The following is an 18,709-nucleotide window of genomic DNA, read 5'->3' on the forward strand; positions in this document are numbered from 1 at the left end:
TAGCGACTATTCAGGAATGAGATTTATGGCAATAGAGCTAGTCTCCCCTCTGAAAAGAGGAAGAGAGTGAGACAAAAAGATATTGGAGAGGGAGACATGGTGGATATTTGAATTGAAAACGGTTTAACCTAAGGGTCTGAATGAAGAGTTATTTGGCTGCTACATCTAAACCTTTTTCTAAAGCCCCTCTGTAATAGGTGCTATATTTATAGGTTTGTGACTACTTGTTTTGGGCTTACTTGAAGCCCCCTGTAGCTAGTCATATATATTACCGTATATGTTTTTCCATCTTGACCTTTTGTGTGAAATGTATTACTTCCGTTGAGTTTTAGTGTATACATCCACTGGTTTACCATTTGTTAATCTGCTGCTTAGAAACCCTTATTGCGCTTTATCTAGTAACCTACACTGCGCACCTTTTGCTGATAATATCAGCATTACATCAAACATTTAAAGAGCGGGGACTTTGGAGGGACGTACTTTTGCCCATTTAATTCTTCCCTCCAGTACCGCTCAGCTCCACCCTCAGCCTGTTACCATGGCAAGGAGTCTGTACCGCCCTCATACGCAGCTTCCCTCTATCTATAAAAAGCCTTGCGCGGGCGAGCCTCCTCTGCTTGCCGCTACCAGTCACGTGACTATTTTTGTCACATAAAGGCCATGTGACTGATCACGTGATCGCTCACCTGACCGATCACATGATAGCTAACAATCAGTCCGTGCTGGCTTAAATATCGCCAGTATGGACATCAACTCTCACTGCCGCACACAGGATGGTATTTTCAGCCGGGCCATGAACATCAGCACATGGAGAGCTAAGTATTATGTATATAGCGATTGACCACCGCCAATTTACTGTTAATGGTTGATTTGTAAGCCCAAAAGCAATCAGGGCTATTGATTACTGGGCCACTATTGTTTTTGGATATATCTGTCCCTGATGATTCGGCTAACTGCCATTGAAAAGAGTCGGGACAAGCCTTTGGATTTATACGAGTGCACCCTTGGTTTGTGTTCCCCTATAAAAAAAAATAAAAAAAATGGGGACACCTAGGGTCACCCAGAGAGGGTTAAAATTTGAAAAGACTCAGTATCTGTCTCCCTCCGAATGTACATTCCTGACTTTTCCCAACTCTCCCTCTCATGAGCATCTGATACCCATCTGTACTATACAATGATAACCATCTGTACTATACACTATCCTGTTTATGCGTGGTTATCTCATGCATGTTTTTTAAAAATTTGACGAAGCTATAATGGGCCTCTCTCATTAGGATTACTGATTAAAAGTTTTAAGGCTACCCCTTTTCACGTTTTTCTATACAGTGGATTATTGGGTACCATAATATGACAAGTGATGGACTGGTGATTATTCCGGTTGTGTGACAAATTTTTAAATGCAAGGATTAACAAAAACTGCCTCCGAAGGTGTATACAGCCTTTAAAGGGAACCTGTCACAAGGGATTTTGGGTATAGAGCTGAGGACATGGGTTGCTAGATGGCCACTAGCACATCCGCAATATCCAGTCCCCATAGCTCTGTGTGCTTTTATTGTGTAGAAAAAACAATTTGATACATATGCAAATTAACCTGAGATGAGTCAGAGCTTGAAAATATGACTCTTCTCTGGTCACACAAGATTTGACTTATGGTAATTTGCATACGTATAAAATCGTTGTTTTTTTTACAATAAAAGCACACAGAGCTATGGGGACTGGGTATTGCGGATGTTCTAGCGGCCATCTAGCAACCCATGTCCTCAGCTCTATACCCAAAATCCTGGGGACAGGTTCCTTTTAAGGCTTTCATGAAAGAGGCCAGGTTACTGAATTCCCTGAAAATCCATGGCTCATCAGGCACAGTTACAGTAATAATAGGTTTACAAAGAGCAGAAAGATGCGTCACATGCTGAAATCCAACTGGACGACTTCCACCATGCCATATTATGAATTGTGCAAATGATACGGAGGACTCAATGGACTTTCAAGTTAGCATGTTGCTGTAGAAGGATACAATAATTCCAATACTGGTGCGGCTACTGATATCCCATAATGTATTTTATTATCTATACATGCACTATTCCTGTTAGCCAGCTAGGAAGAAAGTTTGGACAATCTGCTCAGTATATTTGGCCCTTCTGAGATGTGTAAATGAAATATCAGGTCAGCTTTATAGCATGACTCACCAAAAGATGAGTCAGAAGCAGGAAACAGCAGAGATCCAATTTGTAAAACAGAATAAACGCCACGTTATTCGGTAATGCCGCCTTTTTTGATTTGCCTTTTCCAATTTCATACAGTGACTCATTTCAGACATACTTCCAACAAAGTCTACAAAAGCAGCTGGTGGGTCGTGTTAACATCTAAGTAATGCTCAGCGTCCTTTTGTAAAGAGCAGATTAGATATTTGTGAAATCTAAACGTGCATCAAAATTCAGACCTTGCCAAAACTTTTTACTTTTATCTTCAGATACCAGAGAGAACTGTAGGAATATAAAAGATATGAGCGCAGGAGATGGGGAAAGTATTTTTTAATGTGGTTGTTTCCTATAGTTTTTATTTGGCTATTTTTCATATGAATTCTTGGGACGTATAAAGCAGAGCTCTGTAGTCAGGTGAATATTCGGTAAAAAAAAAGTCAGACCCATCACTATTGTACTATAGATTCTCCCTTAACTGGCAACACATTTTAGCTTTGGTCCAAAAGGCCTACAAAAACAGGGTAATTTAAAGCATTCCCCTAGTATCCACGAGAAAATATGCAGAACGTGTGTTATTTCAAGTTTCTAATCTGCAATAAAAAAAAAACGGAGTGTTATATGACGGTGACGTGATGTCGGTGTGGTGTTCCCTCCCACAACAGGAGGGAAGGGAAAAGGAACTAGGCCTCAAAACTAGGGAAAGAGAAATGGTCACCACCTATGGAAACTCTAATCCTAGCCCTGATTCTATGAACGGACCTTGAGGGTAGGAATGTTCATACACTGGAACCTAAGACCCTGGAAACCCTGAATAGTTCTGGAGTAGTGTCTGGGCTTGAGACGGTCTGTTCCTTTCAATATGAAAGAACCAGCATCTCCCTAAGGCCTAGAAACAAAAGACGGAGGGGAAACAACCAAATATGAAAAGGAAGTAACACTTAACTTTTGAAGTAAATGGACGAGCAGGAACTCAAAAGAGGACTACACATCAGCACTTCCAATACCAAACTGAAGCTATCAACCGCATAGCATGATGGGTGAAGCCACACTAGAGGAGTTGTAATGACCACTAAGCTACACCTGGACAAGAGGTGTGGTCATACCAGCAATAAACACTAAAACCCAGGGAAACCAAAGAGGCTGTCAGATCACATCACGTTCAGCTAGTCTCTTAGATCTTCTGACACCTGTTACGTTAGAGACCGTGACCCTTACACACTATAGCCAGAGTCAAAGGGGCACATTTATTAAGACCGGCGTTTTAGACACCGGTCTTAATAAAGGCCCTGTGCTGGCAGTGCATCTAACGAAGTTGTGAAGAGGCACTGACCACTCCATAACTTCAGTGCATCCAGCGCCAGTTCTAAATGTAAGACAGCTTCTGAGCGTTTACCGCACGCAATTCTGATCGTGTGCATTTAGCCTTAAGTTAAGGCGCCTTGCTTTGCAAATGGTAAAATAAGCTATGAGAATTCAAGTTGATTTTTACCACTAAGGCACCTTGTGGACTAGCTGCGGGAGGAACGCTTGTCTGCAACGCAGCTCCCAGCACTGCCGGGGGTCACATAGCATTATATTGATTTATGATGCTATGTAACTCTTACAGTTCTGGAATGTATTGGATAACATTGGCATAATGCTGCCAGTGTTATCCAATACATTCCAGAACTGTAAGGGTCACATAGCATCATAAATCAGTATAATGCTATGTGAATCCGTCAGTGCTGGGAGGTCAGGCCGGGTGCTGCGATTGCGGACTCGCTGGGGGAGGAACGCTAGTCTGCAAGGGGCCTAAATGAGGTCCTTATAGACAGTAATATAATCTGTCGTTGTCGTGGTACAATTTTTGCATTATCCCTAACCATGTTGTTTGCAATGCTCCAAAAGAATGAGAAGACATTACTCACGGTGGTATTTGAGTCTTCCCCTTTCAACCCCAAATTGGAGAATACTCCTTTTATTAGCAAAAACCTGGGTGTCAACCTTAGAACTTAAAAATACAAATGAGTCAATAGGATTGCGATGTGTTAATTCTCATAGTATGCATCTGAATATAATTGGAATACTCAGGCGGGAAAAGCAAAGGAATTCCTTTGTGTAGATACATGATGTCCCCGCTGTAGCCATCTAGCTTTTGTACCAATTGCAGACTAGGGATAGCCAAGATTTAAGTAGACTTAAAGGGAACCTGTCAGCGGGATTTTGTGTATAGAACTGAGGACATGGGTTGCTAGATGGCCTCTAACACATCCACAATACCCAGTTCCCATAGCTCTGTATGCCGTTTTTGTGTAAAAAACTGATACAGACCTGAGATGAGTCCTGTTCCTGTCTCATCTCAGGTTAATCTGCATATGTATCAAATCGTTAGTTTTTTTTTTTTTTAACAATAAAAGCACCCAGAGCTATGGGGACTGGGTATTGCGGATGTGCTAGCAGCCATCTAGCAACCCATGTCCTCAGCTCAATACACAAAATTCTGGTGACAGGTTCCCTTTAATTAATCCCATTATATCATTGTGGCCTCCCCACAATATGCCGCTTCGGAACATGAATGGGACCTGCTAAGTTTCTATGACAAAACAGAGCCATGGACCTTTTTTTTAGAAACAGAAGCCATGACGTTACTGGGAGCAGAAGATAATACATACAAAAGGAGTGGAAGCTGAGACAGACTGATACCTGTTTGTGAACCTCACTCCATTCTTCTGAATATCAATGGTAGTGAACTTCTTGTTGTTCCTCAGAGCCTTTTCCTCTTTGCACGTCACCCGGAAATAGTGACCGAGCTGCGCGTTGGATTCCAGTTTTATGCTTTTCCCAGGATCCAGACCTATTTGTTGGAGACATAAAATGGAAGGAGACAATCTAGAAACGTTCATGCCGCTGTCATCTAGAAGGCCACTTAATAAACTTTCTAGCAGACTTATTACTGCAACGAGAACCCATAATATTGTCATGTCACTTTGAGGTTTTCAGCAACCGTTTCCTTTGCCTATATGAGCAGCCAATTAAACGTATGATCTGACAGGGCCAGAGCAGAGCATAACAGGTCTCAGATGAATACTTAGTAGATGGTATAAGACACATTCTACAGCAATGTGTATTGAGAAGTCACATTGACAACAGCAGACAAATTGGATTGGGATGTTATTTTAACGTCTAGAAAGCGATGTCAGTGTCCGTGCTGACAAAGCAGGCTGATGTGCACACATTCGTACCCTCTATTCGGCATCAGCCCTGACTTAGAAATTTATAATTAAAATGAATAAGTGGTGGAGTCTGAAAAGCTACTGAGCAGTTGGCAATGAAAGAGCTCGGGGTGAGGCTGGAGTCAATGTACAAGCTGGGAGATTTACACTAATTAAAGGGAAAGAGACAGGAGGCGATGTTTAGGGGTGATGGTCCACCAGACCCTCCGCACTCCAGGCCCATCAATTAAGGGCGTTGATGACCAGCAGACCTAATCAATTTAATGCCCTGTACATGAGCTTCATTTATTAAGTGGACCCTTTAATCATAAAAAGACACTGGAGAAACTAGTACATAAGTAGTTATCTGTATCGAGACAATTCAGACCCCCGCTAATGCTGCAGAGAGTAAAGGAGAGCGAGTGGTGGGCATATTCACTAGCAAATCACCAGCTTAGATCCCAGCCTTGTTATACTAAGGGTTTTATCACGACCAAAACATATTTTTATTGGTTTCAAACTTTTTCCAAATCCAAAGAAAGCCACCTAATTAACAGAAAATACCAGTAGCAAAAATTTTAAAAATAAAAGTAAAAAAGTTCATTTGTCCTGGGTTTCAAGTTTCAGCTAACATCTGGTGGAAAAAAAACTCACCTAAAACCACAGGTGCAAAAGACATGACTAAAACCCACAAAAGTGCACAAAAATATTATTAAGAACCCACCATAATGCTGGCCATGTACATTAAAGGGGTTGTCTGGGTTCAGAGGTGAACCTGGACATACCCACATTTTCACCCCTCCGGCTCCTGCTGTGATATGGAGCATCGGAGCATTTCCTACTCCGATGCTCTCCCTTGCCCTACGCTGGGTGGCGCAGGGCAAGAGCTTGTTTGGTTACTTTGGTACACTGATAGGCAAAGGCTACTGCCCAGCAGTGTATTCGGTGACGTGACCAGCTAAAGCCTGCCCATCAGTGTCACTGGGCTCACTGCTGGGCGGAAGCCTCCTCCTAGCTTACCCTATGGACAGCCTGGTACGTCACCGAAACTCCATAAAAATGCCTTAGCCCTGCGTGATCCAGTGCAGGGCAAAGGAGAGCATCGGAGCATGAAATGGTCCGATGCTCATGTTAGTGGGGCTGCCGGGTGCAGAGCTGAACTCCTTTAAGGGATTTTCACAAGGTGCCTGTATAGTCTATTTAAGGTATGCACAGGGAAAGCTCCATACGCATGTGTTAAACTGACCCCTAGGCTGGATTCACACAGGGTAGCTAGAAAACATTTTTTTTAATTACAAATTACAAATATATTTGGATCTAGGGGCTGGTTTAGAAAATGTAGAATGTGTCAAAAACCGTGGTCTGCAGGAACTTCAAAGTATGCCACGCTCAGGGAAACAGGTTTTAGTCTGTGGACACTTCCTCTTTAAGGTGGCCATACACAACAGTCCATCACCCCCACACACACACATTGGATGGTCTGTCATCCTACTAAAATTGGTGGGTTCAATTGACAGTCAGCTAACGTGTATGGCCACTTTAACGGATATTCCATGAAAGTCTTTTACTGTAAAGAACCTATAAGGCTACTTTCACACTTGCGTTGTGGAGTCCAGGTTTTGAGATCCATCACAGGCTCTCAAAACCCACAGCACAATGCTTCAGTTTTGTTCCCACTCATTGTCAATGGGGACAAAACTGAACAAACCAGAACGGAGCGCTCCAGCATGCATTACATTCTGGTTTGTTGCATTCCCATGCCGGACACAAAATCACTGCAAGCAGCGTTTCTGTCTCCGGCTTGGGAAACTGAAGAACCCGAATCTAGTAGGGATCGAGCGATTATCAGAAGTACCGATATTATCGGCCGATATTCAGGATTTTGTACAGTATCGGTATCTAACCTTGCCGATATACCGATAATTCGGATAAAGAGAATACTAGTGAGCGATTCCATTATGGTCTTCTTTGATGGGGCCCGTGCTGCACTATCCTGACCCCGTACAGCATCAGGACGTAGTGCGCGCACTATGACCTGATGCTGCACGCTGTCAGGTGACAGTACAGCTCGGGCCGTAGAACACAGGGGAGCGAGACGCCGGACCCGGAGATGAAGAGGAGCCGCGGCGCAGCAAATTTTTATTTTATTCATCCGAGGTACAATAGGGGGTTAATAATGGTCTGATCGGGGTTAATAAAGGGCTAATCTGAGGTCTGATAGGGGTTAATAAAGTCAGTGGGGGGGGGGGGGGGGGAGGAATTGGCATTTGGCACTAGTATATTTTAAATGTAAATTATAAATTGACTACCAACTAAGGGCTTTATTCTTTTATAATTTATATTTATGATTTACTAGTGCCAAATGCAAATTTCCACCACCTCAGTGACTACCAACTAATATAATATATATATTATGAGATGTAAAATATCTGTAAAAATTATCGGCTATCGGCCTGAAAGTTCACAGATTATCGGTATCGGCTCAAAAATAAATAAATAAATAGATAGATAGATCCCTAAAACTAGCACCAAAAACCATGGGCCGGACACAAAAAAAAAACGGATCCGACACCCATTGACTTAAAATGGTTTTAGTGCCAGATCCAATTTCTTCATTTTCGATATAATACAACCGGATCCGTTCGGAACGGATGCAGCCGGTTGTATTAGAATGGAAGCGTCTTGCTGTGGTTTTGAGAACCCCTGACGCATCTCAAAACTGTACAGCAAAAACAGTGATGTGAAAGTAGCCTAAAGGGGTATTCCAGTAGAATAAAACAGCTTTGCCATGGGCTGCAAAAAATAACAGAGGTTATGCTCACCTGACTGATCCCTTACTTAGACCCGTTGCGTTCCACTTCCTGCTTCTGTCCTGACGCGGCAGGAAATGGCTATGGATGCTGCTCAGCTAATCACCGAATGCAGAGAGGCCAATGATTGGCTGAGCAGGACGGAGCAGTTTTCTGCGGTCTATAGACAGGAGTAGGCATGCAGCGAGAACTCGGGCACTTCTGGAACAGCAACGTCAGGGAATCTGTGAGCAGGTGGTCTTTTTTGTTAAAGCATTTGTAGCCCACAGCCAATATTTCTTTATTTCCACCTGCACACTGAGGAACACGTGGGATTTTCTGCGTGGAAAAAACGCAGCATAATACAGTACCAGCAAAGTGTATGAGATCAGTCAAATCTCATGTACAATTTGTGGAATTTTTTTTTTCTGTGCGGAAACTGATCTGCCATGTGTACTTCCCCCTTTTCCAATGAAGCGTGAGATCTGTGGCAAAACCGCTGTTAGAAATTGTAGATTTAGGTGCAAAAACGCACATAAATTTGTGCGGATCCTAAGTGTGTTTACCCGCAGGTGGCCTAAGTACTGTTCCCAGTACAAAGTAAATTCAGATCAATCACTGAATAGTAAAAGCTGACCTAGGGTGGAATGTGAACAATTATATGAATGTTAACCGGGGATGTGCACCAAAAAAAAAAAAAAATTTTTTTTTTTTTTTTTTATGAAATCAGAATCACTCAAGTGAAGGTGAATGAGATGCAGTACCAGACACAGCCATAGACAAGAGTGGTGCTGTTTCCAGAAACACTTCCCTTCTCATGGACACCACTCACCAAGCTCTCTGGCTGCACTGTTCAGAGTAGACTGCATGTTCTTCTCAAGGTCGTCCATCTTTTCTCTCAGTTCTGTCAAGTTGGGATCAAAAGAAGCTTTCACCAGAAATTCATGGTTTTCTACCTAGAAAAATAAATCCACAGAATGAGCCGAAATAGCAGCCATGATGTCCATCCGAACCAGTGCTGAAATTATCAAATCTGAACTATCTGCAGGATAACAGGTTCATAGGAACATTCAACAGTAGGTGGGTAAAACAAAGAAAAAAACACAGTAATATAGCACAATTTATATATATATATATATATATATATATATATATATATATATATATATATATATATATATATATATATATATAGCACAGTAATATATATAGGAAATTTGAGATTCTTAGCAAATCTATTTTGTATAAATCACTGCAAAAGGTGGACCACAATGATATGCAACTGACAACACTGGCCAATCCCCCAGGTTGATGTTAAAAACGGAGACTTTAGCCAATGTATTCCAGTCAGGAACACACCGGAGCCATTTTGCACCACCGTCAAGGTATCTCAGTGTGGCATGTGTCCTACAACTAGACTACCTACGGAGTGTGAACACGGTCTGAGAGGTGCCAAGATCCAACTCACAGCCAAGCTCCCACATCCCTCCATAGTGAGATCACTCAGGTAGTGGGAGAAGGGATAGGGCTGCAAGCCCCACCTATAACAGGCCATGTGCCGCAGGCTGCCAGGTGCAACAGAATGTTACCAGTATTAGGCCGAATGCCACACGGCCATGAGCGGTCTGTGGTATCCCGGCCTGGCATCCTGCTGACAGCAGGAGCGCACAGCGTCATCGGTTGCTATGACGCCGTGCGCTTCATGCCGCCGCTGCACTACAGTAATACACTCCTATAGATCATACCAGTGTATTACTGTAGTACAGCGGCGGCATGAAGCACATGCGTCATAGCAACCAGTGACGCCGTGCGCTCCTGCTGTCAGCAGGATGCCAGGCCGGGATACCACAGACCGCTCACTGCCCTGTGCATACGGCCTCATGCAATGGCACATTCAGTACATATAAAGAAAAATCACTAAAATAAAATGGCCTAAATGGGAGGAAATGCTCAAAAACTCCAAACACTGTAGTGATGAAGCCACCCTAAATGAGGGCATTTTAGATACACTCTGGTGTTCCAGATCAATGTCAGCAGCGGACCACATTTCCTCCCATTTAGGCACCCTTTATTTTAGTGATTTTTCTTTATATGTTATAGGTGGGGCTTGCAGCCCTATCCCTTCTCCCACTACCTGAGTGATCTCACTATGGAGGGATGTGGGAGCTTGGCTGTGAGTTGGATCTTAGCACCTCTCAGACCGTGTTCACACTCCGTAGGTATTCTAGTGGTAGGACACATGCCACACTGAGATACCTCGACGGTGGTGCAAAAGGGCTCCGGTGTGTTCCTGACAGAAATACATTCACTAAAGTCTCAGTTTTTAACATCAGCCTGAGGGATTAGCCATAGTTGTCAGTTGCATATCATTGTGGTGCACCTTTTCCAGTGATTTATGTATTTGTATATTTTCATCCACACACTACGCCATCTTGTGTAGGATGCCTTTGTGGTGCATGTGGTCCGCTGCCGACATCCTCCATTATATGCATTTTGCTGGAGATCGCCGCTAGCAACGGATCACAAGCGGAGGAACTGCTCCCGGGGTTATAAACACGCTACAGTGTTTGGGGTTTTGAGCATTTCCTCCCATTGAGACCACTTTATTTTAGTGATTTTTCAAATATATTTAGTACAAAATTATTTGTGCCCGTCTGCCAAACGTCAAGGCGATATATATGTGTTATTTTTATTATTTGCAACAATACCTTAAATTTCATATATTTTAAATTCTAAAAATGCAGGGATGCCCAACTTGCCGCCCTCCAGCTGTTGCAAAACTACAATTCCCAGCATGCCTGCACAGCCTACAGTTATTAGAGCATGCTGGCAGTTGTAGTTTTGGAGGGCCGCAGATTGAGTATCCCTGTATAATGCATCTGTTCTGGAATTCTGCAACACAGCGCTGATCTACTTCCACATTAACCCTCTCCCAACTTTATGATAAAAAGCTGGTGTTGCCGAGAGGTCACCTTGGCAAAAGTGGTATCTGCTGTGCAGCTGCTGATTTAGCGCAAAGCCCTGCGGTGCCATTCGGAAGAGACGACCGCAGAGTTCTGCCGACACTTTGTAAATTATGGGTAATAAAAACTGGACGTGGCCCCCGTGTTACCGTGCCTGCGGCGGTGGCTCGCTGTGACAGAGAACTTTTACTTCTTGTGGACACTGGCTAAAATATACCAAAAATATATTAAAAAATAAAAATAAAATATGGGAAGTCTCTATAAGGGAGCAATATAAAAACCTATCAGGGGTCTCACGACCAGGCAAAAACAGAAGGAAAAAAAAGGAAAAAATAAATAAAAATAATAATCTGAAAAAGGTTCTCAGAAGAGGTTTTCTAGAGACGGCGATCCTCTCCATGTGGCCAATTTCACCTCCATCTTAGTAGCTGGAAGATGATCGGGCCAATCGACAAAGACTGAGTCCATACAGGTCAGAGGTTTACATCCACGAGGGTCATGTTAGTCTGTCATTTGTTCCAGTATCTCAGCCTCTGGACCTCCACCAATATATACACCGGAGGCGTCTCTATATCTCGTTCTATAAAGACCACCCGTCACCTCTTCCTAACAAACTATATGCCTCATTAAATACCAAATCTCGAGCATCCTTCCTCATAACTCTGCATTGTACCGTTACCTCTGTTATCTATACATTTTGAGGAGACATAACTTAACTGCTAGACAACCCCTTTAAGGGGTTTATAACATTTTGACAGTATACCATTCAACAGAAACCTATAGGTAATGCAATGGCTGCATTTAAAGGGGTTGTCTCACTTCAGCAAATGGCATTTATCATGTAGAGAAGGCGCGTACTAATGTAATGTGATTGTCCATATTGCTTCCTTTGGTTACAACCACCCTGCAATGCATCAGTGGTGGACTTGCTTGCTCACTATAGAAAAAAGCCCCAGCCCATCTGCGTGCGCTCCCACGGTCCTGGTCACCAGAGGCGTCAGCGCTTTTTCCTATAGTGTACAAGCACGAGCACTGCTGATTGATTTCAGGATGGTTGTAATCATGGAAACGCGCAGTGTATAATGTGATGGCAATCACAATACATTAGTAAGTTGCTTGTAGTAACTTTCTCTACATAATACATGCCACTTGCTGAAGTGACACAACCTCTTTAAGAAGCTGTCGGCATCCGTAAAGCAAAAACAACCTGAAGTATAATTGCCCAACTGTTAATTGCTGGTAGGAGTGTGCGGAGCCGAGCTGTGCCGAAATATTTTTTACGTCTGAGAACATGCCCCTTTGGATTTGGTCACCACCCTTATCATCTGTCAATCAACACAAGGTGCGGGGTCTGAGTCTAGTAAACCTGGCAGCACATACAGTTACAGTTCATGGAGAGTTACTTTCCATGCAGTGTCCCAGAGAATTGCCATTTGGCAAGTAGGAAGGTAAAGGGGCTGTCCAAGCCTATGTTCAGGCCAGGCCATCACTATCTGATCGGCAGGGATCCAACACCCCACATCCCTGCTGGTCAGCATTTCTGCAGCAGTGGATGGAGCTGGATACTGCAGCCCTGCTCCATCTGAAGTGAATGGGAGCAGCACTGTAGTAACCAGCTCCGTCCACTGCACAGCGGATGGAGCCGTTTAGTTCTGGAGCCGAAGCTACTGCAGAACAGCTGACCAGCAGAGGTGTGGGGTGTCGGACCCTCACCGGACAGTAGTGGACTATCCTGAGGTTAGGACATCGGTTGTAAAGAGTTGTACAACCCCCTTAAAGGGGTTTTACGAGATTTTCTTACTGATGACCTAAGGATAGGTCAACAGTATCTGATCGGTGGGAGGGGTCTGACACCCGGGGCCCCTGCCAATCAGCTGTTTGAGAAGGCACCGGCGCTCCTGTGAGCATCGCGGCATTCTCTCTGTTTCTAGGCAGAGTGACAACACGTTTATCGATTACATGGCGTAGGAGCAGCTCAGCCTCATAGAAGTGAATGGGGATGAGTGCAATACCAAGCACAGTCACTATATAATGTACGGCGCTGTGCCTAGTAAGCTGTGAGAAGGCAGTGGCGCTCACAGGAGCGCCTATTTGTTCTAGAAACAGCTTATCGCAGGGATCCCAGGTGTCAGGCCCTCACCGATCAGATACCGATTACCTATCCTGAGGATAATCAGTAAGAAAATCTTGTAAAACCCCTTTAAGGGGGTTGTACAACTCTTTACAACCGATGTACTAACCTCAGGATAGGGCACTACTGTCTGATCGGTGAGGGTCCGACACCTCACATCTCTGCTGGTCAGTTGTTCTGCAGCAGCTTCGGCTCCTTTAAAAAAAATAAAAAATCCTGGAAAAACTTTTTACGTAATAATGGATTAGAATATTACCAAAATTCCCATGAGATAGTTAGAAACTAAACATCATTTTTGATTATTTTTTGGGATGAGCGAATCGACTTCATATGAAACATCCGAAGTCAATTCGCATAACGTAGCTCCGTACAGTATTAGTATGTATTGGCGCCGATGAGCCGAAGTTATTACTTCGCAAAGTCTTGCGAAAACATCGCATAATAACTTCATAAATTTATTTCTACTGTAAAAAAAACATTTCCCAAACTCTGGTTCGGTTCCAAGGTACCAGAGTTCAGGATTTTTTTCATTTTTTTTTTACAGTAGAAATTAATTTATTAAGTTATGCGAAGTTTCGCAAGACTTCGCAAAGTAATAACTTGGGCTCATCGGAGCCAATACATACTAATATTGAACAGAGCACTCGCTCCGTACAGTATTGAAACAACGTTTTATGCGAAACGACTTCGGATGTTTGATCTGAAGTCGATTTGCTCATATCTAATTATTTTAAAGAAAATGTTTTTTTTCTAACATCTACAAGAAGGAGGAAAAATTCAGCATTAATGTTAGACAGATTATGTAAAACTATGCAGTATCTTTATTCCCTTTACTCCCCCCAAGTAGGTTCATCCGAATCCTAAATTATCATCTGGAAACAAACAACATGAATACTTGTATTACTTTGCATAGACGTTTGCCTTTTTCCACCACACCAAGAATTTACATTTCTCCTGGGTTAATACCACATTAAATTCCACTTTGCAAGCACAGCATTACCATTCATTTACACTGTCTGTAGATTTGAGAAACTGAAAAACTTTGAAGTAAATTAATTCGATCAAGTTATTAGACCTAGAGGCCTTTATATTTTTTACGGGGTGGACCAGATGGACCTTGGCTGGACTTGTATGGAAAATGATGTCCAAAGACAAAGAAAGGGCTTCCCCATCTTAGGTCTGATTCACACAAGGAGTTAAAACCAGGAGTGGGGCGCACATGGAGATCAGGTATAATGGGAAGATCTGTTCTGTGCTTTTAACCCACACCTGGCTGTGTGTCTCACAATCGCTGATGGAAATCAGGCCTTAGGGCTCATGCACACAAACATTTTTTTTGTCCATTCAGTTTTAGCGTATATATGCGGAACTATTCACTTCAATGGAGCTGACAAAAAAAACGGTGCATTCCGTGTCCGTATGTCCATTCCGCCAAAAAATAAAACCTGTCCTACCATTGTCTGCATTACGGACAAGGATAGGACTGTTCTACTATGGGCTGGCCTCCGCAATTTCCGGACCACAAAACAACAACGGTCGTGTGCATGAGCCCTAAGGCTTGAATACAATGCATTCGGAAAGTCTTAAGCATGTATGTTCTCCCGTGTTTGCGGGGGTTTCCTCCGGATTCTCTGGTTTCCAACCAGACTCCAAAAACATACTGATAGGGAATTTAGATGGCGAGTCCCATTGGGGACAGTGTGATGCTAATGTCTGTAACGCGCTACGGAATATGTCAGCGCTATATAAGTGCGTATAGTAAATAATAAAGACTCTTTCACATTTTCTTATGTTACTGTACAAGAGAAGGTAATGGTGGCTCATCTGGCTATTCCTAAATGGTAGGTGCTCTAGGTCCACAACGATAAATTCATGATGTGGACCGGCACTCTACATCTAGTCCCAGACAGAGATAGCAAAATGGTAAGTTTATTACAGATTAAAAACGACCCAAAAATAAATAAAAATAGGGTTATATACAGAGTATATACCAGAGCAATACTCTTTGCTATATTAGCAGCCAGAAGCAAGCAATAAGAAAAGTATATACAGAATGTTGGCATTTAGAAGCAAGCAATAAGGGGCGACTGCTTAATGGATGTTCTTGGTCGAAATTGATATAGCAGTCGGCCAGTTACAAAAGCTTCGTCGCCTTCAATTGCATATTACATTGGCAGACCAAAAGAATAATGATTGTGGTTAAAAACGGTATGGCTTCTCAGAACCCTTTGTAGTGATAAGTGTTCCTCAATGATTACGTCGGATTATAACGTAGGGTTAATAGTTGATAATTCATTCCCAATATATACAATACATTGTGGATTTCTCAGTTTATCACATTGAGGTATCAGGTACTGTGGTGGGAGGTAAATATCCCAAATATTGAGGAATAGCAATGATAATTGCGGCAGAGGGGTACCGCGTCAGCCGTGGCATCCCACGTGGTTATACTGACAGGGGTCTCGGACTACCGTTACCTATATCTAGTTGTGCTCAGTTCTTCTCTGATGAGTTCCCTTCCGGGATGGGTGTATCATGTGGCTGTGATGTAGTTCTTACAGCGACCTACGTGATCTCTGCCGGCGTCATCGCGTTCTATGCCAGGTCTTTACTGTTCAATTCATCCACACAACGGTGCGAGATAATTTTCTAATTGGAAGCGCTTCCAAAAGAAAAGATAAAAAATGTGTCCACAATAAAAGCAAAAAAAGAGCAATAAAAGTTCTTAATCCATAGATGGGGTATACGGGTATTTAACACTTTTTTTCGAGACGCGTTTCGGAGACAGTCTGCCTCCTTCATAAGTGGTGACCCGCATTTTACCCATAATGCGCTTTTTATGCCCCTTCTGTGGTTGTGCTGAAAATCTGTGCTGGATCACAGGTGTCCAAATGTCAGTATTCCTCATTTATATTTTTGGTATTTTTTCTTTTGCCAAGTGGTTGTTTATAGTTCTGGCAGTTCTCATAATGACTCAATCATCTTGAGAGGAAATATTGATGACCTATTTCAGATACTTATATGGAATCCGTATAATACATCGGTAGATTTCAACAGATGTTATAAAAATGAGTGAAAACAGAATGTTTGAAATCTTTGGCCAATTTGTTGACAAGGAAAAACTAAAATCTTCCATTGACATAAGTATTCAGACCCTTTACTCAGGACTTAGTTGAAGCACCTTTGGCAGCGATTACAGCCTTTGGTCTTCTCAGGTATAATCTCCTCCTGAGGAAGCAAACTATACGCGAAACGCGCGTTGAGGAGTAACTTCACCTTGCCAGCAGCCCCTGCATTTTGGTATGTAATATAGTCATGTAGTGCACCTTTTCGGCTTTGTTAAATCTGAAGATTAGAGCTGTATAAGTGAGGCACAAATCTACATAGATAGCATGCGTGCAGTTTAATTATTTGCCTTGATCCAGATCCCCTCAGTGTGATCCATTTTTTCTGGGAGTTTCCGGAGAGTACAATGCAAGGGGGTAGATCGCGGCATAATTTAGTGCTATGGGTCTGTTGAAAAGGTGATTCATATCTGTGATTTGTCCCCGTGTACACATATTTATGTACTATAATACATGTTGTTTTACCATGATATAAATAAAATGTTATTTTTTAATCTTAAAAAATTGATGTGGTTGCACTCCTTTGTTTGTGTGATTTCATATATTTGAAGAGTGTACCTCTTGAGTTAGAGACCATTGATGGTGTTACTTCTCAGGTATAATGTCAGAAGGTTTTCACACCTGGATTTTGATTTATTTATTTTTATTTTTTTTTGCTTGTTTTCTTCTCTGCAGATCCTCTCAAGCTCTGTCAGGTTGGATGGGGACGGTTGGTGGACAGCCATTTTCAGGTCTCTCCAGAGATGTTCAAATGGGTTCAGGTCAGGGCTCTGGCTGGGCAACTCAAGAACATTCACAGAGTTGTCCCCAACTGTGTGTTTTGAATCACTGTCTTGCTGGAAAGTGAACCATCGGTCCAGTCTGAGGTCCAGAGCACTCTGGATCAGGTTTCATTAAGAAGATTTCTGTACTTTGCTCCATTCAGCTTTCTCTCAACTATGACCAGTTTCCCTGTCCCAGCTGCTGAAAATACCCTCACAGCATGACACTGCCATCACCATGCTTCACTGTAGGGATGGGGTTAAGCAGGTCATGAGCAGAGTCTGGTTTCCTCCCAAAATAACGCTTAGAATTGAGGTCAGAAAGTTCAATATTTGTTTCATCAGAGCAGAAAATCTTGTTTCTCACAGCCCAGGAGGCCTTTGGGTAATATTTTGCGAACTCCACGCAGGTTTCCTGTGTCTTTCACGGAGGAGAGACTTTTTTCTGGCCACTTTGCCATAAAGCCCAGAATGGTGGAATGCTGCAGTGATGGTTGACCTTCTGGAAGTTTCTCCCATCTGCACACAAGATCTTTGGAGCTCAGGCAGAGTGACCATTGGATTCTTTGTGACCTATCTTACCAGCCCTTCTCCCCTGATTACTTAGGTTGGTAAGGCCAGGTTCACGTCACCGTTTATTTTTTCTATTCTTCTGATCATTTAGAAGAACAGAAAAAAAATTATATAAAAAAATTGGATCCTGTATTTTAAGCATCCAATATGATCTGTCATGCACATTTTGCATCCATTTTAGCCAGAGTACTGTTCCAAACGTCTTCTGTTTAAGAATTATAGAAGTCACGGTGCTCTTGGGAACTTTCAGATCTGTGCCTCCACACAATCCTGTCTCTGAGCTCTACAGGCAGTTATTTCCTCCTCATAGCTTGGTGTTTGCTCTGATATACATTATCAGCTGTGAGACCATACAGATACAGGGCTGTGCCTTTTCAAATCATGTCCAATCAACTGAATTTGACACAGGTGGATTCCAATCAAGGTGTAGAAACATATCAAAGATGATCAAGAGAAATGGGAGGCCCCCAGAGCTAAATTTCAGGTGTCATAGCAAAGGGTCTGAATTCTTACATCTTTGCAAATTTTAGTTTTCTTCAATAAATTTGCAAACACTTCTAAAATTCAGTTTTCATTATAGGGTAATGAGCGCAGATTGACGCGGGGGGGGGGAGCTTGTATTTTTGGGGGATTTTAGCACAAGGCCTGCAAGTCACATAACAAAAGAATTAATTGTATGTATGGCCACCCATAGTATTTTCCTCCAGTATGGTGGATTTTCTATGGGACCGTTCCTGGCACCAACACATCATTTAATGTCTGAGGTCTCTTAGTGCTGGACAGAAAAATTTTGCATTTTTCTGTCCAGATCTTTCAAGTTATGGATGCCAGAATGGTGCACACTGGACAGTTTTTTACGACTGCATTTTACTCATTTTGGAATAAAAATTATTATATCAAATGGTAGTTTTTGTTCTACAGGGTTAACCTTGCTGCAGATATTCGTTTCAGCAATGAGCTGTCATTTTGCTGTTC

General features: G+C 42.5%; 1 protein-coding gene across 1 annotated transcript in view; it reads right to left on the reverse strand.

Annotated features, from left to right (window-relative positions):
- Positions 1 to 18,709, reverse strand: part of MSH2 (mutS homolog 2) — a 123,409-nt gene that overhangs the window by 31,530 nt on the left and 73,170 nt on the right. The window contains exons 9-10 of the mRNA XM_044289667.1: positions 9,014 to 9,137; positions 4,884 to 5,034 (exon numbers count right to left, since the gene is read on the reverse strand). Coding sequence (XP_044145602.1) covers positions 4,884 to 5,034; positions 9,014 to 9,137 — 275 coding nt within the window. The remainder of the gene's footprint in view (positions 1 to 4,883; positions 5,035 to 9,013; positions 9,138 to 18,709) is intronic.

This window comes from Bufo gargarizans, chromosome 4 (assembly GCF_014858855.1).
Source record: "Bufo gargarizans isolate SCDJY-AF-19 chromosome 4, ASM1485885v1, whole genome shotgun sequence".
NCBI lineage: Eukaryota > Metazoa > Chordata > Amphibia > Anura > Bufonidae > Bufo > Bufo gargarizans.